This window comes from Antrostomus carolinensis, unplaced genomic scaffold (genome assembly GCF_000700745.2).
Source record: "Antrostomus carolinensis isolate BGI_N321 unplaced genomic scaffold, ASM70074v2 scaffold3740, whole genome shotgun sequence".
Classification (NCBI taxonomy): domain Eukaryota; kingdom Metazoa; phylum Chordata; class Aves; order Caprimulgiformes; family Caprimulgidae; genus Antrostomus; species Antrostomus carolinensis.
Window position 1 is genome coordinate 27,861 of NW_010290389.1, and position 22,483 is coordinate 50,343.

The window sequence follows — 22,483 nt, forward strand, 5'->3', positions numbered from 1 at the left end:
GGCATGAAATACACTAAAGGTTTCTAAATATTTAATAGCTCATAAGGAAAATCTGAGACAACTTAGTCAATTTCCAATAATTAAAAGACATCATTATGATGCTCTGTCTTAATAGCAGTGACTTGGAAATATCAGTACCATGTATTTTCATACAGGATAAAGCATAGTAACAGGGCAGGGACTTTTATGTGCTGGTAGGGTATTTGGTAAGGAAAGTTTCCAATGTAAATACTTGTATAAACACATTACAAGTATTCCTGCATATTTGTACTGGGATCATAAATCAGACTGTGCTTAGAGGTGAAGTGTCAGCATATTTTCTGTGAGGCAGGCACACCAAAAATATCAAAAGGGCTTTGAATTTTACAATGCAGGTTTTCTTAGGTCAAGTATTGGATCTAAACATCTGAGTATCTCTGTTTCAGAATTTCTGATGGTTAAGATAAATAGAAGTTAAATGAATAGGCAAAAAATTTTGCCCTTCCTGCATGCTATATCCTTGCAGACATGAGCCTCACCTCGTTCCTTCAACCTCAAAATTTCCAGAGGCAAGAAAGTCTGCAATAAAACCCCAAACCTGCAGGCCTGTTCAGCATCCTCTTTTGTCATTGATCAGCAACTGGATTTGTATCTACCCTTTGGTCTTCCCAGGAGTTCATCCATCTCTTCTCCTGCCTTGGGCTTCCTGTTGCATCTTCTTCTGTCCCTCCCCTGTACTTCAGAAGCTTTTCCAGTGGCACAAACACCATTGCTCTGCAGAAAAAGAAAGCATGGTCTCCCTTTTCATCCATAAGGTCTTATCTGAGTCAAAGAGCAGCAGTGAGGATAAGACCAAAAACCTTCCTCCCAGTGCACAAACATTTTATCTAAGTGAACACGTAAAGCCTGTTGTATTACCAGTAATCCCCTTTCAAAGAGCCCTGGGAAAAGTGAGGAAAGGTGGGAAACAAGCAACATTACTTGGCAGAGGAAACTTGGCCTTCCTTACACCATCTCAGTTTCAGCTAGCTGATAAACAGCATCCCTCCACCTGTGCAGGCAAAAGGCTTAATTCCCCTGGGAAGCAGGGTGATCCTTCACTACGCCACGAGCAAGTCATGCCAGTGCAGGCAGATCTGTGGGATGTTGCAGCTAAGGTTTTCACTGCAAAATACATCATATCGTGAGTCTACATGGCTCTGGTTGGCTACATGCCTCCTCATACTTATCTAGGTGCCTTGAGGCTTAGTCTTTCCTTCAGTTACTTCTCAAAGTCATTAAGAGGTAGACTGCTACAGAAGTGCTACATTTATTACTGGTGTTTGTGCTGCTGCAGAGGTGCTAACAATTTCTCATTACAACATTGTTACTGATTAGACCCCATAATTCATCCTTTTGACACAATGCTCGACACAGCAGGCAATCCCGTGTTTGTGTTTCATTCAATTAGTTTGCTATAATTTCCCTAAGGAACAGTTACGGGACTTCACGTTATATTTTAAGGAACATACCTTTCTTTTTTTCCTTCAGTTCTTTTTGTATCGTAACCAAATAAAGCTCTGGTCTGTTATTTAAGCAGACTGATGCCATTCTGTTTTCCTGCACATGAAATCAAGGCCGGTGCCTCTTTCCTTCCAGCAGCAAAAAGAAGCAGAGCTGCCTGTGAGCACTATCAAAAATCATGTCAAAGTGATACTGCTTCTACCAACAGCAGACACAGAGTATAACCACAGCAAAGGAGGAGTCAAAATGAGGGACACCAATAAATAAACCTCCACTCTTACTCATAACAAGTGGGAGCAGGGAACTGAGAAGCCTTTTTTTACAATATCAGGAGCTTGAAACTGTTTTGACCTGGTGTCTACAAGTGAGATGAAGTCCCTACCGAAGATCCACATAGTGAATATAATCGAAGTCTAGATAGGATCTTCCTTCAAGAGCAGATTAGCTATGAAATACAGTTTATAGCTGAACTCTCTCAATGTAAGTTCCTGACACATTTCTTAATTGGTTTTATTTTTTCTCAATTATAATGCTTTCTAGTCATTTATAACTGCAGTTTGCCTTATTTCCAAATTACTGGAGAAAGATTCTGATATCTGATCTCTCTTTGCATCTGATTTCCTTTTGTTCTGCACATGTAACTCATAGCTCCTTCAAAGCTGCAAAAGATTAAAATGGAGTTATTCCTTCTATATATAGAAGGAAAAATGACTGGGAGAGACATCTGTGGGATTTTTTAACTAGGTGAAGAAAATTTAGTGGCATGAGTATAAGATAAAGAGTTTTACAAAAATATGTCTGTGGACCAATCATTTCCTGTAAACAATTGGAGTTTAACTGAATTAGCACTGATAAATACCAGCTGAGACTTAGGTAATGTTTCCACTTAACTGATTCAGTGTGATCCACCAAGGTGTCTGTTACTCCTTTTCTTGGTAATTCCTATAAAAGGGGAACCTACTAGTATTTTCAGTGGTTTGGTATGCTCAATAAAAATACTTTTGGAATAAATCATAATAATAATGTACCTCAAATGGTCTTTTACATAATAGCACTGCCATATTGTCCCTGGAGAATGTCCATATTGTTTCTGCGCAGCCTCTGGTTAGGATATAGAGATCATGACCCACATCCCAGATAGTCACAGAATGTCCCAAGCTACATATTTTTTAAAAAAAGAAAAATAAAAGCAAAACCAGAATGGCCTCAATTTGGCAAGTATGGAGACACCTCCATGACGTCACACATGCAGAGTTGCAACTGACTTCAGTTTGTCCTCAGGTGAGAAAACCTGTGGTTTCTCTGGTTAAACTGTTAAGTATTTAGTATTCTACTCAGCAGCACAAGCCCCTAATATCTACCTGGGGATTTTTAAAATAATTTTGAAAAAGAGGCAACCAAGTAAAACAAGTTTGTTTTGCAAATTACAGAGTTTTGCTCTCTTGTATAAAGTATTTTACCAGTTTATTAATTATTTGTTGTATTTCATTTTTAAAAACAAATTCAGGTTTATTTATTTGTTAGCTCTTCCTGATAATTTCCCCAAAGTCTCCTATATGCATCAGTCTTCATGGAAATACAACATGAGTTAACAGCTAATTTACTCTTTTTTTTTTCCTTTTTTTTCTTTTTTTATTCTAGTATTCTCAAATGCGGGATGAAGTATTCAAATCAAACTTGGTGTGCGCATTTATTGTTCTTGTATTTATCACGGCTATCCAAAGCTTACTTCCTTCTTCCAGGTAAATACAGAAATATATCTCTATATTTATGAAGGTGCTCTTGAGGAAACAGTGGGATAACATTTCTAGAACTGATGTGGAATGAACCAATAAAATTTAGTTGTCCCTCAAAAGTGTTCAGTAATATTTTTTGACTTCTTTTTCCCCAATATTAAGTACTTTTGTATCACATTATCTGCAGCTACATGTTTTCATGTGAGACAGCAGCGACATGTTTTTATGTTTTTAAGTAGAACCCCCACTGAAATAAATGAGAACTTTGGGTTGCAAAAGTTTGACACAGTAAGGCTTTCAGTGTTGAAGTAAAATATGATCCAGACTTATAACAGTGCCTCTGCTCAGTGCCTAGTAATGACCTTGGGAATCAGTGTTTGGTTTTGTTTCTTACATGCTTCATAAGAAAATCACACTGTTGTGCTTTGTTGCTGACGATATGTATTACCCAGCTGGGGAAAGCAATCTTGTGCCATGAAGAAACAGCAAGGAGGTGATCTAGCAGATCTTTTCTCACTTCTGCTTTTATCTGGGGCTGACCAAACAACAACTTCCTATCAAGGTGACAAAAATGTGACACAGTTGACACCTCTGTGTCCACATGTTTCACACAAACCCATCAACTGGTATCTTTATCTACTATTTAACAGTGAGAATACAAGAGCATGTACAAGGACTAAGGTCAGTTTTACAGCAAAGCCAGCAGAACAGGGCTGCCACTAAAACATGTTCCTGGTCCCATTCGGTCTTTGTCAGAGCAACTGCTAAAATGGAAATACCCAGATGAACATAATTCTCAGGTGGTTTCTAACACTCAGATGAACCTCAACTTATGGCTGCCTGTAGAACAACCTTGAAAATACAGTATTTGCATAAGAAATAAAATGTTTATTTTGTTATGGTAATGCAGCAATATTCTGTGGATCATCTATGGAAGACCTGGTTCACCATGCTTATGTTTAAGAATACCAAAATGGTGGTTAGATGCAGGCAGGCGACTGCAGTCTGCAGCAGTGGTGTCCCATGTATTTTGTAGTTTACATCTGGAAAAGTACCCAGAGTAGTACCTGACCTTCTGCTATTCCTGCTATTCCAAACTAACTAGTAAGTTTGTTAGCTTTTTGAAGTTCTTCTCCCAATACTCATTCAAAATTCTTCCCTTCTGGTAGCTGTTTGTTTTGTTGTGGTTTTTGGTTTTTTGGTTTTGTTTTTTTTTTTCTCAGTATGTACAAGAAGATTTATGGATCTTATTAATGGAACCTGTTTTCCAAAAAAGTTTTCTGCTACTATATCAATCACTACTATAGCAGCAAAAAAATGACAATTTTTCTACCTGCACAGATTTATCTCTGTTAATTCTCATGAAGGTGTCTAGTGTCACTGGAATTAGGGGAGAAGGAGTCACATAACCACATCACCTGCAGCTGTCTCACTTTCTGGTTTCCCATCTTGCACAGTAGTCTTTTGTTTTTCCTTGCACTTCAAAAATGCTTGGTGGACCTTTTTCTCACTGAATGTTAAATAAGTTGTAAATATAAATAGGTTTAAATAAAGATTAGATAAATTTCTATAAAACTAGCAGAGGTTTTTAAACAAAACTATGGAACCTTGGCCTTAGGAACACCCTTAAAGGTTGATTGGTGGAACCTGGGAAGATATTTAGGGAAAGGATATTTACCACTATCCCTTTTGTGAGAGAAGATTTGGAGCCACATGGGTTCTCTATGACAGTTCTTATATTCTTTCAGGAGCTGAAGATTACTGCCAAGATATAAGAAGGCAAATTTTGGTCTTCGTTTTTCAAGTTCTGATACTCTGCTTTAAAAAAATATGTTTCAGTCTTAAAAAAGCATGCCTGTTAAATGAACGGAGGTCAACAGATGAGCAACCCTAAAATAACAGGATGAGAGGTTTTGAGTGAGAAGGTTTCAATATGCTTAAGCATATTGAACGAGGAAATAATCTGGAAGTTCAAATTTCCTAAATTCCAATTCCAAAAACAACTTAAGGTATGAGCACATGAACAAGCTAACATAAAATTAGGCAGGATTTGGATTCAGATAGTCTTGGAGCTAACTGCATGCTCATCTGTTTTACCTCTAGTAGATATTAGAAATGTAAACTACCACAGTGGAAAAGCATAGACATAATTTCCATGGAACAATTAACAAACTGTAATTCACACTCTGCATGGTAATTTACCTATTTCCTAACAACTTCCTTCCAATGAATCCTTCAGAGCTCCATTGAACAAGGATAGAATTTTGTATTTGCTTAAATACAGGATTTAATATTTTTCTGATCTGAGTCTTTTTGAGATTTCTGGAGATTCAGTGAAATAAAACATTATTTAAACAATTGTTAAACATATCTGACTAACGATCTTCAGGGAGTTTCCCAGATAAGTTGCCTTTGTCTGGATGTTAAAGGGAATCATCTTTCTATTATTGCATCTACTGTGTATGGGAGTTTCAGAATTTTACCTTAGTTTGTATCTGTCTCCCTCAGGATAAATAGTTGATCCATTTATACTTTGACAGGGTAGACACGTCACTGAATTTAAAAATCTTTGCAATAATTTTCATTCTTTGAAATATCGAGTTGGGGAAATTACTCTAAGTGACAAAAATTAATGCCATACTTCTGCTGTAATTATCCTCTATGAAGCTATTAAGTTACATTGCCAACCTTGCAGTGATTCATCTTCTCCATCTGAGAGGCCAGGGAGTTTGATTGATTTCCTGCAATGAACTCTCTATATACTCACATAGGCAATAGATCATACTAGAGTAGACTGCAGAACTACTCTTATTTCTGTCAGTTTTTCACTGGGTTATTCTTATGAGGAGAGAAAAACGAGTTTCAAACTGTTGTTCATTTAAACATCTGCACCTTCTATTTTACATAAGTCTTCCTTCAGGCTCAACTCTTGATTTGCTATTGTGCACAAGGCAGAAGGAAGGTAAAATCTCCATTTCAAATTTCACTTGACCTTGACAGTAAGGGAATCCCTAGAAATAAAAGCATTTGGTCTTGAATCTCTTCTTGAATAAACAGAGAATCCAGCCCAAGTGTCCTAGTTCTAGGAAGGGTTAATGGACAGGAGAGTATTATGACTGTTTGTTCCTATTCCTCTAACCTTGGCCATGTCTTCTGCTGTACTTGATCCTATCAGGATACTGCCAACAAAATCCTAGCACAGATGCTGGATTGATCCTCTAGAAATTCATAGCTGTACAGACCAGTTTTGCTTTTATCTCAAGCAGTCTCGGACACAATACAAACATATCAATGTTCAAATGAAAAGCTACTGTAGAAGAATTTTTAGAGCCTGTATATTTATTATGAACAAATACAAGGCCATGGTTTGTCAGGCACTTGAGCAGGGTGTGCTGCATTTTGGATTGATATCCCAGACAGGTCCCTCAATACTCCCTTTATAGTACCTTAATTCAATAGCACTGGGTCTTACATGTAGAGTTTGGCAACAAGAACTCATGTTTAGTGTCCTCAGGTCTGACCTCTTGAGGCTTGACCCTAATCTTCTGAAAGTCTTAATTTAGTTTCATTTACAGCCGGGTCAGACTAAGTGTGCAGAACTGGTAGGCTACTTCTGCATATAGACTGTCTATATATATCTGAGATATAGATAGAAACAATCAGTTTCAAAGACAATCTCAGTCATTTCGCTTTGGAAATCAAGAGGGCTATTGCAGAATACTGCCGTAGCATAGAAAACAAGGAATTAATCTCACATAACTATCTGTCAGTGTCTATACCCTGGTTCAAGGTCAAGCCACTGGAGAATGAGTCAATCAGTGGATCTGAATGTCTCTAAGAGACTGTTGTGCAATGAGATGAATTGTATCTGAAACTACACAGGTCTTCTAATGAACCCTCTTGACTCCCTGACTAGTTCTCCATGAACATATTGTCCAGTTTTTCCCTGGCTTTATTGCCTGTCTCTGGCTTGGTTTTCTGTGTATTTTCACAGACAGAAGCTACTTTCAGGACATCATTGCACTGTGTCTCTACTTGGTAGTGTTGGGACTTTCAGCAAGTCCTGAGTTTCTTCCTACAAAACTATTAGCCAGGCAGGATGAAATCTGCAGCTGCTGCCCCAGTCTGTGTTTCCTCATTATTCCCTCTTCCCTTCATAATACAGCTTGTTTTTTACTGGGTACATTGTTCCTTCTTTAAAAAGTAAGCTTTATTTCTGGGTGAGGTCATTGGAGAGGATAGGACTTTTTCGGGAAACTCTACTGTGTCCTGTATTCAAGTCACACACAAAACTCTGACAAAACTTGTTGGAGTGAAATGCTGACCCAAGTGTAAGATAACACTTCATACCAATGGTATGTCATCAGAACAGTGTCAAAGCTAATACAGGCTGATTCCAAGCTTGTTCTGCTATGTCCATGTACCTTCTTCCTGCCATTATCTCAGTGTGGTTTCCTCTTCTCATGGGTTACAGACGACTTAGCTTATGGTGAAGTTTTTTAGATTGAAAGCTTTAGTTAATAGGCTAAAACCATATTTAATTCATATCTATATGAGTTCAGAATTTAATCTTATAAAGACAAATTTGAATAGCCTGAAATTGGGGAGAATTTCAGGTAGGTTGATATATAGTCCATTCAGATTCAGGGACTGGATCTGGCAGACATACTGAAAAATGAGGAACAAAAAGCTATGTTGTTCTCACTTCTGTTTCCACCTTACACCCTTAAATTTGTCTTGCATAGGGCACAAGTGTACAAATATCATTGCACCCTACCCAAAGAGAAGAGGGGTAGGCCATGTGTAGTAAAATCTGAAACTTTTTTTTTTCAATAAGACAAAACGTATGTTTACAGAAGGCTTAATGAGCAGAGTACAGCTTAGCTACACTCAGCCACCCAGAAGTGCAGAAGTCTCCCTGGAGTACTCTGATAGTCCACTTTCAAAGATTTTTTTTCTGTGAGATATTATGATTAAATCACTGTAGTGTGCTGCCATGTATACAACTAGGTTATTAGATATATTAATTTTTTAATTCAAAGCCTCAAGTTTAATTATTCTCCTTATAGAAAAAAGCAAAAGAAAAGAGAGTGAAGAGGGGAGAGAGACACAAAAGGACAATGACTGACAAAAATGAAGACAAAAATCTTGACTGCTGAAGTGCTGAGTGCTTCCTTAGTGAAGTAAAACGATTTACCACATTTCCCAACCACATCAGTTACTTGATTGACTTGAGGTCCCAGATTTAAGCAAGAAAGAAGAATAAATTCAGAAAAATATAATGAAAGTTGGAATAGAAGAAATTATGGTTTTTAACAGCTTGTTCAAAGGAATTGAACTGTCTGTTCTGTGTATGCACATAACAATATTTGATTAAGGATCAAATTTGACAGAACAATGTTTATAGGATATGCCAAATGACATGTTTTATTTAAACATTTTTTGGATCATAGGACACCTTTTCATCTGCTTTGTATTTTAAAGGGCTTCCATGAAAACAATAGAACATTTCTTTTGCTTTTTTAGAAACCAATGAGATTCTTAGCTTCAGTTGAACCGCTACTAATTAAAATGAGGGGAATCTTGCATTTATGTAATTACTATATCCTGAATTATGCCAGAAATTAAGCTGCATTATTGTATTCACTTTAGGGTCCGTGACCCTTAGTATAGTATGAGTTTAAAACACCTGTGTTGTTCAGTATATGAAATAACACTCCCCTAAACTGCCCCCCGAAGTAGCCTACTACAGTGTGAACCAGCTCATACATAAGTGGTATCAGGATCCTACAGGCTGAATAGATTTATTATGAAAGAAACTCAAGGGAGAACTGAGTCCCAAAAGAAGGGACATTCTTGCCACTCAGACTTTATATAGATAGAGATAGAGGCATTGACAATGCTTTATGTGGCTTGTTTCTTCAACAGCAGTATCTCAGCATGAAACCATGTGAAGCAATGGCAGATCTATGGAACATGAACAAATCTTGCTTTCTCTGGGTTTTTTCCTAGACTAATTTTCTCAGATTTATTACAATTGATTTTTCCTAGTCTTAACTGTTTACACATTTATTTTTACTAGCAGTGGTAATGAGCTGAGGTTTAATGCTAGGTTCTCTGTTTTTTTATTCCTAGGGTGATACCAATGGTCATTCAGTTTTCTATTCTGATTATGCTGCACTCCGCTCTTGTACTAATCACTACAGCAGAGGATTACAAATGTTTACCCTTAATGCTTCGGAAAACTTGCTGCTGGATTAATGAGACCTACCTGGCCAGGAATGTCATTATATTTGCATCCATTCTGATTAATTTTCTTGGAGCCATCATCAATATTGTAAGCTTATAGGGAACCAGGGAATATTAGACTGGAAAAGATGATTTATGGATTATTAAGCTTGTTATGGGACTTGCTAACTAATGTGTTTATAAGACAACTACAATTTAAATATAAAAGAAAAAGTACCACAGCTTCAAGAAATTCATTCTGTTGCTGAAACTGTGTATTTCTGAAATATATAATTATTTCTCCCTCATGAGGATCATCTATTTTTGAAACACTTTTTCTACTGTCTATTCAATGTATCTACCTTTGAGGACCACTTGTAATTTTCTGACATGCTGATGTTTTCTGACATACTTTCTTAAAGACTGTAAATCTGAGTAATGCTTATAGATATTGAATTCTTTGTATCATAGTTCTCCCGTTAATTAGATTACTAAAAAAATGAGAAGTGTCAATGAACCCAGAAAATACCTTTAGAGAAGGAACAGAGTAGGTTAAGTTGAGCCAGTAACCACAGCATGTGAAAAGTTAAAAAGTGTAAATTGTAAACATACCTTTTCTTGCTCATTTAGTGGTTTAACAAACCCTTTTGGTCCAGATTCTTTTCACCTGAAGTATGAAATTATGGGAATAGTCACTCTCAGTTTTCTTTATAGTCAGTGCAGAAAAATGAGCACCCCCTAAGATTTATTTTGATCATACTGGTCACAATAAAGAGATTTTCTTCTCCCTACTTCCCACCCAGGGTTTTTAGTCTAATGGGCCTCCTAATATACACATCTCCACTAAAACCCTAAAGTGGGATGAATCTAGAGCAAAATTTATCAGTATATCTGATATATGTTGATATATAGAAATATATCTATATCATCAGTATATCTATATCACATATCTATGAGTGATGAAATGCATGTACCAAGCTTTGCTTAGCAGATGTTGTTACATAAAAATATCAGTAATTAAATACTATGGTCCTGGCTCTATACAATGTAACGTGGTAAAAGAGTGGGGTCTTTGTAAGACATGTATAAAACAAATACAACTACAACAGAGCCCTGATTATCTGGATTTCTTCAGGAATATGAGACAGCTTTGCATGAATTAGACAGATTATCATGTCAGACAACCTGGCGGGCATTGAAGCCTGAGCCAAGAAGAAGGTAAATATCTCACTGATAGATTAAAATTAACACTTTCATCACTCTTTCCTCTTGTAGGACAACTTTCGGCTATGGATGTAGCAGTGCTTTTTCATCTGAACTTTACTTTTTGTAAATATTTATTTCCTTCTAGATGAGACCAAGAAAGCATTTAGTGATAGTAATAGCAATAGCAATTATAATAAGACAACAACAACAATAATTATCCTGTAATAATTAATAATTATTATTATATCATTGCAGTAAATATGCTGAAGTCTGACACTTCAAGGGTTTGCCTCATCTTTTGCTAACAGATATGAAATTTTATTACATTTCGTTGCTGTCATTCTTCTATGATTGAATTCAAGTTGCCAAATGCTAGAACTCAGCAACTGTCTTTTCAGTGATGCCATACAGTCACTGATAGGAGAGTTAGTTGAAGAAAGAAGAATGTAGCCACTGATTGCTATCCTTACAGAGAAAATACAAATACAGTAAGAGACAGGAAGTTAAACAGGGATGAAAACTTCCTGAAGATAAGGACAATGGTACATTATAGTATAGACCACTAAGGAGTGTTGTAGAATTTAGAGGTTTTTCAATTATGTTTGACAGATATTTCTTAGGAACAGTTTTAGTAGAATTAATCTTGCTTTTGAAACAAGATGACCTCCAAAGGTTTATTCATACCTAATTTGCTATGGACATGATAATAACAAGATTTCCCCCTGACTTGTTGTAGATTATGTTTTAAGATTACGTCCACTGCAATATTGTGGTATGCCTAATCCAAAAACAGTCAAAAGAAAGAGAATTGTTTTTACTCTAATACCAATGGGCTTCTATAAGGCAGTAAACAGTTATATTTATTGTCATATATTTAGAATGGCAATGACTTGAGTCACTGAGTCCTGACCTCTACAGGAAATCGTGAATAACCTTATTAATTCATATGTCAAAATCCTGCCATAATAATAGCTTGCTTTTAACAACTTCCTGTACCCCACTAAAGAAAAACATGACTTGCATGAAGTAGGTATCACAGCAGCCAGTGGGGTTCCATACAGGGTTCTGCAGCACTCCGGAGGGACATGCATGTATTTAAGAACAGGTAATACAGCTCACCCTTGAGCTATATACATCTACTGATTTCAAATGCACACAGTTTCAAGGCGAGGTTGGATGAGGCTTCGAGCAACCTGGTCTGGTGGAAGGTGTCTCTGCTCATGGCAGGGGGGGTTGGAACTAGATGATCTTTAAGGTCCTTTCCAACCCAGACCATTCTATGATTCTATGATTCAGTTAGAGGGGACTAAGACTCAGATGTTTTCTAACAAGAGCCGTAAGTCTTTGGTTTCACCAGGAGGCAAATTAGCCTTGTGGTTCTTTACATCAAGGGCATTCTTACAGTTATAAAATTAGAATAAAGTTCTGATCCTGAAGGTCTTTTAAAAAGACGGAGTGTTTCTCATGGCACTCTGCCCTGCAAAGAAGTGCTGTACACCTCATAAACTTGCAGACAGTACCATTAACTATCTGTTGTCACAGAGGACTGCACAGACAACCTAGAAAATATTGCTACATTGCAGAGATGACTGAACTGATGAAAGAAAAAACAAGAGAGTTCCAAGTTCAATATTCATTAGAATTTAATTATAAGAAATTGGGCCTCATTAAACAAACTCTCTAACACTGTTGGAAAGAAAGACAGGGGAACTAGCTTGTACATACCAGGTTGATGAAATGACCTAGTATAAACATCCAGATTAGATTAATATATGTAACAGGAGACTCCATCTGCTTTAGCTGTCAAAATATGAAAACATTAATGATTTTTTTCCTGTGTTCTAGGACCATGATGTATTTCAACTTAACACTGCTGTTTTGTTTATATTTAATACAGTTGGTTTGAAATACCATTAAAATGAATGCAGATCATAACAGCAAAAGACAATATTACATTCTCAAAACCATTTTAACATGAATTAATTTTCATTCATTTCTATTCTAAGCATCACAGTTGCAGTTCTGGACCCACACTATGCTTTGGCACAAGCCAATTCTTCCTGACACCATGGGATTTTGTCCCATATCTAAAAGAATAACGCTGTCCATAGCAACATAACAGAAAAAAACCTGCTTGCAGACAAGTGCACACATGCAGTCTGATTTTATGCTCCCAGTTTAATAATTTTCTCTATGGTTTATAGCAAAGTATAAATATTTTGAGAGGATAATTCTTAAGAGTCCAACATCAGTCCCCTGAAACTCCTGGAGGAGCTCATCTTTACCCTTTGGCAACAAGAGAGCATAGGAAAGCTGTTCAGATGCTTAATGTCTGTAGCATGGATAACTGCCCCTTTCCATTTCATCTCCACAGTATGTCTTCTTACTGTCTGTTTAGTCTTTGGTGCCAGTCAGGGATCTGGGATGGAGAGCATCAGGTCAGCCACTTCCATCCCTGAACCCAGACAGGCATCCACACAAGCACTTAGTTCCCAGTGCACAATATAGCCCTGATTTTGTTTTCTTTCTTCACAGCTATGGTGTGATTTTGACAAACCAGTAGCGCTGAAGAACCAGACATTCAATTCATCTGCATCTTTTACGGACATCTGTTCCTATCCTGAGGTATTTCTGAGGGAACTTTTGAATCTAAGGCACAGATCCACAAAGGTTACGTGGCAACCACTACCTGGAATCAATGACCTGTGGTCTGTTGGTGGAGTCAGGTGCCACAACAACACTGTGAAGCTGAACCTTTGCATCTATCCATATGCTGATAGAAAAAGCAGAGGCAGGTTACAGAAGGAATTAATCTTATGGTCTAACGGGGCATTGCAACCAAGTTTCAACCTTTGAACTTCATACAGAACCTGTGTGCTGGAAACACATCCAGCAGTGATTCAATGAACCTAGTGCAATTAAAAACCACTATTTAATTCAGATGAAGCTAATGGAGACTAATACTTCTTACACAGCAAAACCAGCAGCCATTCTGCTGTAGTTATTTTAAATGTACATTTGGAGAAAAAAAAATCTTTTATGAGCAAGCAGGCAACAAAAACAATGGGTCAGTCACTTGCAGATAAAAGAAGTAGGTTGCTTAGAAAGTCACATGGCAGCATCACGATACTGCCAGCAGTATGTTTCAAATTGTAGGTATGCAGAATTTCCTACAGAGGAAATGTACTACAGAAAAACTGTACTCAGAAAAATTAATTCTCTTTCTCCTAAAACTGTATGATAGGAGTTAATTTAAACTACATTTGAGCTGTGGGTGTTGATGTTGCTATTTTAAATCTGAATGGCTCATGGCCATGATTGTCTCTCTACATCCAGCATCAGCTGTGTGAATTTCATTTGACATATGATCAATCATTGAGAAAAATAAGACAATAAAGAGATATAAAATGAAATATGAATAAAACTTCTAGGCATTACATTTTAAGAGAGCAATGTAACTAAGATGGACCTGCAATATTAAAAATAAAAATGTTAAAAATAATAAAAAAAAAGAAACACCAAAAGCTATGGCTTTAACCTCTCTTCAAGTAGCATGGGAAAAGGATTAAAGCAGGAATATGATTCTCACATCCTGGTTAATATGGGTCTTGTGGGAGTTCAGAATCCAAAGGAATATAAATTATTTCTTCTCAGTTTACTTTTATTTAGAAAAATACTACATGCAGTACTTCACCCATTCCTTTTTTCACTATACAGGATGCCCTTTCCCTTCTAACACCATGAAATGCCATAGACACTCAGAAGAGGATTTCTGCTAACATAGAGGTGCCATGCAAAATAGAGAGTTTGTAATTTCACATTCTATTTTAGCAAAACCCTGTACACTAAGAAGACTTAACTGAGCACTGAAGTACAGCACAATTTGATCATTTTATAGATACTTATGGAGTGAATATGTAGTCACTGATCATTGAAAGTAACCACTGCTGTTTTTTACTCAGTATTTTGTCTTCACTGGTGTGCTGGCAATGGTGACTTGTGCAGTCTTTCTTCGCCTCAACTCTGTCCTGAAGCTGGCAGTACTTCTCATCATGATTGCGATCTATTCTCTGCTGACTGAGACCATTTATGCTTCCCTTTTTCTGCAATATGACAACTTTAACCACAATGGAGAGTAAGTGTTCACAGCTCCCTTTAGGAACTGCATTTAATAAGGTAATGGGTCAAGTCTCACCAGAGTATATGCATATTGGATAGCACCATAACTAAGTATGGAGTGGAAAAAAAAAAAAAAAAAAAAAAAAAGAGAGAGTGATTCTTTATCAGGCCTGTTAATTTCATCAGAATATTTAAATATTAAGCAGGGTTTATCTCCTATGTCTCCCATAGTCTATTCATGGTGCTAAAAATACAAATTGCAATGCATGTACGTTGGTTGTTTCTATTCTTGAGAACTCCAGAGATACTGACTGAAACTAAACTCAATTTAAGAAAATAAGAGTGAATAGTTATTCTGGGGGGCACGGTTCTAACTGTATGAATTTTGAACTATACCATGTAGTTGTGAAAGATATAAAAAATACAGGGATGATCCTATTTTGTAGGAGGACATTTGAAGGAGAGACTCCTCCTCCCAGTCTTCCTTCCCAGTAAAAAGAGTTGAAGAGGAGGATAGAAAAGCTACAGTAATTTGCAGAGTCAGAGGTTCATCAAGTGTTGCAATAACTGAATGTAGAGAAGCATTAATTTAGCTCATTCAGAAAAACATTTCTTCAGTCTTTGATATTTCAGCAATTTAGTATTGCAGTTTCTTGTGCTTGTAAGTTTGTGCCAGATGAAGTTCCTCAGGATGACAGAAAAGCGTGGATTTGCAGTGCAGTTAGTTCTCACAGCAGTCAGGTCTTCACACATAGTAAGGGTCTGCATGCTTTGCTTGCTAGCTTCCTATAGTAGCAAGGTAATAAAGATTTGGGATGCAATTCCTTTTTCTAATGCTAGTTATGCTCCTATAGACTAATGATATGACCTATAGCATATTCACAGCAGAGCCCAGCAAACATGACAAATGGCAGTAAGTAGTACTTTGTCTAAGTAAATAGAAGTGAAAATGATGATAATTGTCTTTATAATTTTTGTCACTAATCAAGAATGGCAAAGAAAGATTCTTCCTTATGTGAAAATCTTAGAGAATTCAGAGTAGTTTCTATTCCCTGTGTCAATGAAATTCTCCAGTGACTGTTATCACAGAAGAGTAAGAAAGAGCCAGGAGTATCCTCTAGACTAACCAACAGCCCAGGTCATAAGGAACTCAGCTAAGATGCTCTGCACTCTGGATAAGGACATGAATTTCAGCTCTGACATTAAGGAGCATGAGGTTCAAGGCTGTGTGCCCAGAAAATTATGTTTTCTTAGCTATATCAATTAGTTGAATAAAAGCTTTTGCAACTGCCTACGAAGCTCATCTATGTCATATATTTACAGCTCTAGCTACATTACCACAATATGCAATAACAGATGAGTTCATAACTAAGACCTTTGAGGCTGTTGTCCTTAGCCAGTGTAGGTCTTTCTGAAATAAAATCTTTGGGAGGTTGTACTTCAGATAAGTTCAAAATGGGAAAAATTTGAATTTTAAAATATTGAAAGATGACAAAGATATTTCTTACTTGTCTTTTGCTCAATACTATGACTTATCCCATAGTGGTACATTTCTTCACAGTAAAGTCTTCTTTAGACTCTCCAAGTCAGTTCAGTTAGCACTCTCAGAAAATTTCCTTTTGGGTTAGTCTCCATCAAGCTCTGCTCTGTTTTTAATTTCTCTGACACAGGAGTCTTCCTCTCACAAATATCACCTGATCTTTTTTCAAAATTACTATGGAAAATGGATTCAGGTTCTAGACTTTGTTTTATTCTTAGATATAATTACACTGATGTTCTCTTAAACTAATTCTTGCTAAGTTAAATTTTCAAATACAGAGGATTTTTTAAAGAACAACAAAAAGTACCAGAGTGCATTATAAAATTAAACTTCTGAACAATTACAACAGTAAGAAGTCAATAATTCTATTTTACCTCTGATTTTTTTTCCAGCACAGACTTCCTGGGTACAAAGGAGGCATCTTTACTACTGATGGCAATGTTCCTTTTAGCCGTATTTTATCATGGTCAGCAGGTAATGCAAACATTTGTTTTAACCATTCCCTATATCACTTGTAGTTGCAGGATGTGACAAAAGTTACTTTCAAAATACCAACTGCCTTTTTATCCACTTGAACATATGACCTTTAACAATTGAATAAATCATATGTAGAATCTGATTAAAGAAAACCCACATCTGACACTGCCTAGCATTCTTAAAAACATGTGCAATATTAAATTCAGCAATACACAATATTGCATTTTCTAATAGAAATTGAAGGGACAAACGAGACTCAGTTTGTCTTAGGTACATGTACAATTCCAGTGGCATCTGACTGCTTCAGTGCACTTGATTAGTCATAAAACTAAAAGGAAGAAAGTGAATAACAAATAGTAAATAATAAAACTCCTGTGAAATAGTGGAAAAACACCAGATTTGAGGAAATTAGGAAAATTTGCAATTAAGCACCAAAACTAAATTTTTGGGGTCATGGAACACTTGCAAGAATTGCTTCACATGGACCTAGATCCTAACCAGGATTTTGGAGTCTCAAAGCTTTAGGATTTATATCCTTGAGGAGGAACTGAGAAACCAGGTATTTCGAGTATCCACACACAGTGCACAGGGAGAGTGAAGCATGACAAATACAGATTTAAAACAAAAAATACATTGAATAAAAGCCACCTACATCAGGGTTTTTTCTCCACAGCACTTCTGGTTGGCAACCTCTAGATTGAAGTCTAGAGGTTATTCTAGTAATATTCTTCTGTTTTGTCTTTTTTTTAAGGAAATGAGGAAAGAGTAGGGGAAGCAAGGGAAGAAAAGTACTTTGTGCCTAGATTTAAGTTTGACAGAAAACAATGTACTTTGACATCCCTTTATCAAAGCCCATTTAGGAAAAAGATGCAACAAACATTAATTTAACATTCCAAATTTGTGATAAGCCTTATAATATGCCCGATGATTCTTAACATACACAAAGATACAAATCAAAGGGTTGGGAATCGTCTAAAGTGAGAGCAAGTACTAAGAAAGAAAACAGTACAGGTGTTTAGGTAGAGCAAGGATTAGGCAGAATCCAGGTAATGCTCTTCAGGATCACAGTTCTGAGTATAAATATCTGTCTTCTACTTAAGCCTGATCTGGAATGTTTAACAGAGGCCTGTTAGCACAGCACAGTCTTTTTCCATCCTATTAATCTTTCTTGTTCTGTAAAACAGCACGGCGGCACTAAAACTACCCTTGGAAATAATCCCTGAGATGTGCTAACTCCTGCACATTCTTCTAAAAAATTCATAGGGCCTCATATTTAACAATATTCATATTTAACAATATCTAACAACAGTGCCCAGGAATATTTCTTTGTATTTTTTAATTTCCTATTACAGAGTTAACCTAAAGGTCTCTCTATAAATAAAAATTAAAAATATATATTAAAATTTTGTCCAGAGCACATTAAAAAAAATCACTTCAGTAACCTGAATTGATGGGAAGCACAGTAAATCCAATAAAGATGTCCTCCAGCACAGCTTTGCTTCTCATAGACTGAAAAAGTATTCTGAAGCAGACTAGTTTAAAACTTGACTCATTCTAGGTGGATTTACAAAAAAAAAAAAAAAAAAGACATCTGTCAGGTCAAGTTTATGGACTTTTACTTTCTGAACAACTAACTACCATCCTTTATCCATTGCAGTTTAAAGTTAACCCCCACTTTCTCACCTAGAATTTTCAGTTTCATTCAAGAAAAAGTTTTGTAATACTGTCTGTTCAGACTCAGAGATTTTTTAAAGTTAAACATAAAATCATTTTGGTCAGAAAAGACCTTTAAGACCTATACTTCAGAAAATAAATCTCAAGGGTCTGTGGTGCTAAAGCCATAATTAAAAGTAGCTGTGTTAATATTGCATGACATTAGGCTAAATAGACTAATTTCCTATTAGAAATTCAATTTCATCTAGAAGCACATCTTTTTAACACAGGTAATACATACTTTACCACAGTGTTTCTGCAAACTGAACTTGAGAAAAAGCATGACAGAAGTGTTGCAGGTAATTTTGAACTTATTCTGTTGTAAAGTATGTCCATTTACTGTTTTATGTTTTTAAACAAGTAGAACATTTTGTATGAACATGAACTATCCCTTAAAACCTGATCAAAATACAATAACATATACTGTCTTCTTTTCTAAATAGATCTCTAATGAAAACACACAATATAAATAGCCTATTAACCCTGAGTGAAACCTTCTGCTATGGCTTTAAAAGGGAACGTTTTAACAATAGCAAAGAGGGAATAAAACTGCTCACAGCAGACTCAGTCCCTCCTCTCTCTCCAACCCAATTAGACCTAAAAAGAGGCCTTATAAAACAAAGAGCAAAATCTCTGGTTTCTTTTAGATTGTAGATCTGAGTATAGATCTTGCCTACACCAAGCAAGTGTTGACTGACTGACTGGTTTGCTCCTCTGGTTCTGGGTGTCTTTGATACAAAGAGAGACTTGAACTTCAAGAGGGAAGGCACAGACAGCTATGTACCTAATAACGTCTGGATGTCAGGGCTGTAGCTTAGCTCTACAAAGCCTTGTGGGAAGGAAGGAAGGAAGGAAGGACTGACAACCCTACACAGCAGTTTATCTGCAAGCATGACCCCCTGAATGTTCTTCGTGCTTGAGTAAAACAGGAGGAATGAGGAAATGTGAAGAGAAGATTGTTCCAATTGAAAGAGAATAAGAGACATAACTAATTCTGCTATTACCCTTCAGGCCTCTTCATTATCCTCTCTATATTCAGATTTTAGTGTGGTGAAGAAACGACATTGCTTGTTTTGTCTGAAGTTAGACTGTTTTCAGTGGTTGAAACTGTCCCTTTTGGATGTAAATCTTCTTTCTCAAATCTTCTGCCCCTCAAATGCTGATCCTTACCTTTTGCTTTCCTTGCACGTGACAATTGTCTGCAGAGAGGTTGAGTTGTGCAGCATTTAGAGGATGAAAGTAATGTTAGTGTTGGGTTTTCTGTGTAATACATCCTCTCTATTTTCTTTACTCAGTATTGGAACTAGCGGTGTTTTGTAGAGCTACATATCAGGGCAAGAAAACCTGGACATTTCAAGATTTATGTTGCAGACAGTCATTTTTATTGGCCCCTCTGTGTCCAGGAACATTTATTTACACAATCGAAAAACTAACCCAAAACTCAATCCTATAATTTTGTTAGTTTTAACAAATATCAGAACTTAGTAAAGCATCTTCTTAAAATTTCTATTTTCAAATGTTATATGTAGCACACCCTTTTATCTCTGAACTGACAGTGTCATCTCAGTTGTCCACTGATCATGGAAGAAAAATCTTTAATGTTACAATCTGATTATAAATAACCAGAATGGCCTTATCTAAAATATAAAGATTAGCTGCTGCTATTCTGAGTTCGGTTTAAAGATGTGAAATTTTCCTGTACAGCAGCAGGAAAAATTAACTGTGAAAAACTGTACTACAGTTTTTCGCAAAGCTCTTATTGTAATGGCATTAAATATCTGAAGCATCAAAGAACTCAGAATCCACCAGTAGCTCCTCCTCCAAGCCAATCTGTAAAATATCTTTAGAACTCTTTAGAATTTTAGTCAATGTTGCCTTCTTAATCAGCTAGTAGAGATAAAATTCAGTTATGACCTGGTATAGGCTCTGTCTTCTAGCTCAAAAAGAAGAGAGAAAGAAGGTGAACGGTGTCGAAAAAAGATTTTAAAATACCTTCTCCTGATAGTTTTTTTGGTGCAATTATTTTAGGGAATTAATAGTCAAAAGGTGGAAGATCAAAATATTAGAACTAGAAAAAAAGATTAATTGTTTATAAAGGTGGCTATAGCATCCAGAGGGCAAGTAAATCGCTGTCAAAATGTATACATGCTTCAGAAGTTTATATGAGGTCAGGCTCACTTTTAGCTTTTAGGAAGGAGAGCTCCCTCCCTGGAGTACAGCGAACCTATCAGTCCCCTTGCAAGGTACTTTGCATTTTCTTCTGAACAGTTTGCCATCGGTCATGGCTGCTGACGAGGTATGGACAAGGCGAGTCACTAAACAATGCCTGAACCCTCTCTTAGTCACTCCCACCCTCTGCAGCCTTGACCTTTACTTCAATTTGGTAGGTGATTTAAACCACCAACCCTTTCATTAATCCCAGCACCTTTTGGCAATTCATTTGATGTCTTTCCTAATTGTGAAAAACATTTATTTGCTGGTATAATATGTTTCTCTGCTGCACGTTTGATTATTAGCTCTAGTTAGAGTATCTCAAGCCTCACAATATATTTTCTCTTTTAGCTTACTGCATTAAGATATATTTCTGTTATTTCCAATAAGTCTGTAGCTTAGTAAGTCACCCCTTCTGCAAGCAGGGTATTACCTGCCTTAAAATCTGATTAAAACTCTCCATCAGTGTAAGGCACTCAAAAGTTCTGGCAGTGTTGGTCTTGTCCATGTGCTGACACACATGCCTCTCCGGCAAACAACATGATGTTTTGACATGTTCCCCTCTTCAGTTAGCAGAGAGCTTCCATTTATGTATATATGAATATTTATTTACATTTATACACATAAAAATATACTCTCTCTCTCTCTCTATATATATATATATATAATATAATATGCATATATAAGCTGTGCTGTGCAGGAATCTTCCTTTTCTTATGTACGCATACAGCACTGAAAATCTTTTAACTTTAGTTTGTAACTGATGTATCAGGCACTGCCACTGTGCACATCCTAAATTGTGACTGCAAACTCTGGATCCAAAATGCATCAGGGACAGTATTCGAGGGGGTATCAAATAGTATGTCTTTCACTATCTTTAAAATACTTAAATTGCAAATCACTGCTTGTCCCAACAGTAGAAATAACTCATTTTAGTGCCACAGATTTTAAAGTCTGCTTTGGGGCCGTGTTAGGCTCTTTTATGTAGTTTTGCTGAAAGACAGTCATCCTTGAGAAGTAAACTAGCTGTCTCTGCAAAGTGTTTAGAATGACCCTTGTGCTATTTTCTCATTAGACCCATTTCATTTGGAAACACATATGAAAAGGGGAACATATTTATTTCATACCAATATATTCCAATATCTTATCTCCTGTCTGACTCCATTATTTAATAAAGAGGTGTTTAAAAGGAGAATAATTTAGTGACATTTTCTAGCCACTGACCATAGTGGTAATATGACAAATATTATTTTGCCCAAGATTCCTCTGAGAGACTCACTATACACAGCCAAAGGAATAATCAATTTTTCTGGCAATGAGATAAAATTCTTTCAGAGTCAAAGATCTTTGGCAACACTGAAGGCGGTAACATGATAGGAGCAGCCTGCCAGGATGACAATATAATGTCTACTCTTATCTTGTCAGGTTTTATTTTTGCCTTTTTTTATTTTCTGGAACTACAGCTTGAATACACAGCAAGGCTGGATTTTCTGTGGCGTGTTCAAGCAAAAGAAGAAATCAATGAAATGAAGGAGTTAAGGGAGCACAATGAAAATATGCTACGGAATATTTTACCCAGTCATGTTGCCCGTCACTTTCTGGAGAAGGATCGGGATAATGAAGTATGTATCAGTTTTATTTCTGATACTTTTGTCTAATTAGCAAAAGAAAAACAGTTCTCTATAAGATTCATTACACAATACTACCAATATTTGGTATCTGATACACATTTGAAAAAAAAACCAAACAAACCCAACCATGTTTTAAAGTA

The 22,483-nt window shown here is 36.4% G+C and overlaps 1 protein-coding gene across 1 annotated transcript in view; it reads left to right on the forward strand.

Annotated features, from left to right (window-relative positions):
- The window catches only part of ADCY8 (adenylate cyclase 8), a gene marked incomplete at its 5' end in the record, with an annotated part of 62,062 nt that overhangs the window by 24,551 nt on the left and 15,028 nt on the right, over positions 1-22,483 (forward strand). Inside the window, 6 exons of the mRNA XM_029086194.1 lie at positions 3,124-3,224; positions 9,354-9,555; positions 13,188-13,277; positions 14,615-14,787; positions 16,704-16,785; positions 22,176-22,334. Coding sequence (XP_028942027.1) covers positions 3,124-3,224; positions 9,354-9,555; positions 13,188-13,277; positions 14,615-14,787; positions 16,704-16,785; positions 22,176-22,334 — 807 coding nt within the window. The remainder of the gene's footprint in view (positions 1-3,123; positions 3,225-9,353; positions 9,556-13,187; positions 13,278-14,614; positions 14,788-16,703; positions 16,786-22,175; positions 22,335-22,483) is intronic.